At 38.9% G+C, this 3,982-nt stretch overlaps 1 protein-coding gene across 1 annotated transcript in view; it reads left to right on the forward strand.

Annotated features, from left to right (window-relative positions):
• Positions 1–124: 124 nt before the first annotated feature.
• Positions 125–3,982, forward strand: part of pdk1 (pyruvate dehydrogenase kinase, isozyme 1) — a 6,784-nt gene continuing 2,926 nt past the window's right edge. Inside the window, exons 1-6 of the mRNA XM_035676112.1 lie at positions 125–573; positions 1,464–1,605; positions 1,696–1,767; positions 1,852–2,036; positions 3,597–3,692; positions 3,794–3,871. Coding sequence (XP_035532005.1) covers positions 465–573; positions 1,464–1,605; positions 1,696–1,767; positions 1,852–2,036; positions 3,597–3,692; positions 3,794–3,871 — 682 coding nt within the window. The 5' untranslated portion in view covers positions 125–464. The remainder of the gene's footprint in view (positions 574–1,463; positions 1,606–1,695; positions 1,768–1,851; positions 2,037–3,596; positions 3,693–3,793; positions 3,872–3,982) is intronic.

Raw genomic sequence — 3,982 nt, forward strand, 5'->3', positions numbered from 1 at the left:
ACACATATACGCTAAGAAAACAATACTTTTGCTGTACCATGACAAATAAAAAGTGAAAGCATATTTTCATCAATAAAGTTTTTTTTTTAAAAACAATTTCTAAAGACACTTGGGTTTCTTATCTTGACGTCGTATTGACTCTCTGAGGATCTGACTCGCCGCACACTTCTGCCCATGTTGACAACAAGGTCTCAGATATGACCAATTAAAAGTAAAAAGGGGCGATTTAGACACATTTTACAGTTGCGGAGACGATGGAAGCACAAACTTCTACCAGCTCACTTAATGACAGATCGTTAAATTCACGCGTGTGTTTATGAGCTGCTGAAGTTAGCGTGGAAAGCTAATGTCAACACAGATTAGGCTAACTGTAAAGTCAGCTGCGTGATCGATCGATCGATCCTATAAAAGAGCATTTACTGTCTGACAGCCACTGATCACTGAGCACTGATCACTGAGCCAGCATGAGGATCCTACGGTTCCTGAGGAGCAGCGTCTCCATCGGGAAGGACATCGACTATTACTCCAAGTTCTCCCCCTCCCCTCTTTCAATGAAGCAGTTTCTAGATTTTGGTAAGAAGATACACACACACACACACACACACACACACACACACACTCACACATATATATATATTCAAATAATGGATCCCTTTTTCATTAAAAAAAGTCAAGGTTTTGCAGAAAAATCCCTTTTTTTGTTGTCATTTTTAAGAGATCCTACCCTGGTAATCATATGGTAACCCTGCTGTAGGTCAGTTTGTTGTGCTGCTTTAGTTTTATTCAACACAAATTGCACACACGTCTGAATATCAGGGAGATATTAACTCAATATCAGGTAAAAAAATATATGCAGGAGCCTCCTTTTGTATTGTGTTCAGTGGTTCATGTTACAAACAACAAACAAACAAACTTCAGACTACCACAGACTTTTAAAGGGTGTAATACAACTTTAAAAGAAATATACATTTTGTTCATTTCTGTGCAGAAAACTAAATGAAATTGTTATTTTTAAAGTTTAGATTATGATTTAAGATGTCCATGTTGAAGACCTGAACACAGTCTGTAGCCTTCACTGTGATAAACAGCCTCGCCCTCGTTAGAAAGGTACGCAGTTAAAATAACCAAAGAGCTAATAGAACAATAAGAAACTTCCGTGTCACTATCTGGGTTCATTGTACAGTTTATCAGTCGTTCTGTACTCTTATTGTTATTTGTTGATTATAATATGAAATATCCATAAACAGGAACCACTGATTTACATCACGATGTTGTACATTTACTTGAAAAAATTATGTAGAAGTGTCTGTTTTTTTATCCAGCAGATAAAATACTTGACAAATCGAGGTTCTGCTTTACTGCCGCACAAGACAATAAACAATAATGTTTCTCTCCTTTAGCAGCATCCCTGTCTGTTTGAAACATAACAATCTTATTTGTTATATCTTTGTTTACACCTTCAGGTTCAGAAAATGCATGTGAGAAAACATCATTCGCCTTCCTCAGACAGGAGTTACCTGTGAGGTTGGCGAACATCATGAAAGAGATCAACTTGTTGCCCGACAACCTACTGAGGACCCCCTCCGTCCGCTTGGTCCAGGGCTGGTATGCAGGTTTTTCTTCTCTTGTTTTTCTCTCAAACTACACCGATGGCTGCAAATAAATGATAGTGATCCCTCTTTCCCCCACACGCAGGTACATGCAGAGTCTTCAGGAGATTCTCGAGTTCAAAGACAAAAACGCGGACGATGAGAAAGTCACATATGAGTAAGTAAATTAAAACGATTTAAATAGTTCGGCTTTATTTCTTTCTGTTCGCGTTGGTTTTTATTTTGTACGTCTTTTATTTAGTTTCACAGACGCTGTTATAAAGATCAGAAATCGGCACAACGACGTCATTCCCACCATGGCTCAGGGAGTCGTGGAGTACAAGGAGACCTACGGCACGGATCCCATCGTCAGCCAAAATGTTCAGTATTTCCTGGATCGTTTCTACATGAGCAGGATCTCCATCAGGATGCTGCTCAACCAGCACAGTGAGTAATCTGCTTTATTAAACTCAACACAGCAGCAGAGGGAACATTTGGTGATGATATTTGAGTGTAGATTGGACTCAGAGAGCCGATCCGCTCCATTAACCAGACGAAGCGGAGGCCGACCTGTCTGAACACAGTCCTGGTAGCCATCTTTATTCAGTAAGAGGAGATAAGATATTCCTTTAAAAGTCCCACATATTTATTCAGGGTGTAATCCTTTAACGTCACAGTGAACCAGGACTCAACAAACCACGGCACGAAGACATTTCCTGACGTTGCCAAGTGCCAACTGTATATACTGGTTTATTTTATGTTATTCTACTATAAATTGAATTATCATGTAGCTTTAAGGAACTGCAAGCTTTCATTTAGTTGTACAACTTCGTGTTGTGTGTGATGTTATGAACACATACTGGTGGACAAACCAGGTAAAGGTGTCACAGCAGCGCAGTTATGTTTAAAAGAGGAAGAGTTCCTGCTGTACACCTGACTCAGATAAAACCTGTTTTCCTGCTGTTCACTACAGTGAGGACACATGAGGAACATATGAGGATGTAATGATAAAACAAAACAACATTCACAGGGTCACATGGTTAGATAATAAATCCAAAGGTTGACACTTTGTGATATAAAGATTCAACAATATGGAGTTACATGATCTCTGCTTTGGTCCAATATTTACTAAACTACATTATATAAGGATTTTACAATTAGTTAGTTTGCTTTACCACTCCTGGACAATCATACAGAGCTACATAAATAATGTTTATAGTTTATACTGTTAATAACTTTGATGTATTGTTGTCTGGCAACAGTATTGTTATTTATTTGGATGTTATTTACATAAAAAAAATCAATTTATAAGACAAAGACTGTAAGAATCACTGGAGAGAACTGATTTATAGATAATATTAGCAGCAGGATACAAAGTTCAACATCACAGAAACAATCTCCAGTTGTGTTTTAAGTCTGAATATGATTTTAAAAACCTTACAGGTTCTGTTTGTACTTCCTTTCTAGTACTAATATACATTGTTTTTTACTCCTCAGGCTCATTTAAAAGCCCCATTACTCTGTAATTCCAGGCTGTCCCAGATAGAATTTGACAATCGTGACGAAGACTTTGATTGTCCTACATCACGCTGTGAAATGTTTCCACCAACAGCCGGTTGAGAGCTTTTCTGGCCAAACACAGCTTGTGTCAAAACTCTGCCAAAACTTGTAGCGCTTAAAATCTCACAGTCCGCTGTGACCTCGGTCTGTAAACAGAGCCGTTTGAGAGCTGTGGCCGAAATCTTGTTTTTGCTTTTTGTTGCATTTTCAAAACACAAGAGCAAGATGACAACAACCTGTTTCAGGTTCTCAGTTGTGAACATTTCCTGCTTTTCTTTGTCTTATTTGATATTAAAATGAATATATTTTCACCATTATGTGACATTTTATAGACAAAACAGTTAATTCATTAATTATTTGAGAGGGAAATGTCTATTGTGGTGTGTTTATCATTTAAATTACGTGGACAGCCGTGCACAGTCTCATCCCTGTGTGTTTTTCTTCCAGCTCTCCTCTTCGGCGGGAAGGTGAAGGTGAACCCAGCTCATCCCAAACAGATCGGAAGTATTGATCCGCACTGTCGCGTCAGTGAGGTTATCAGAGGTGAGGATGTCACAAACACTATACGGGGAACGCGCTGTGACAGTGACAGTATTCAAGTGTCATTTCTGTTCTTTTCCTGAAAACAAATCTCTTCCTCGTAGACGCCTACGAAAACGCACGAAACCTTTGTGACCGCTACTACATGAACTCTCCCGAGCTGGTGCTGGAGGAATTCAACGGTAATCCGATCGGATGTTTGTCTAAAGATACAGTGACACACACACTTTTGTCCTTCTGTCTGGTTCTCATTAAGCACTTTAAACTGTAGCATTAAAGGACCAGTGTGTAGG

The sequence above is a fragment of the Morone saxatilis genome, unplaced genomic scaffold, assembly GCF_004916995.1.
Source record: "Morone saxatilis isolate NCDOM2014 unplaced genomic scaffold, NCSU_SB_2.0 Contig5, whole genome shotgun sequence".
Classification (NCBI taxonomy): domain Eukaryota; kingdom Metazoa; phylum Chordata; class Actinopteri; family Moronidae; genus Morone; species Morone saxatilis.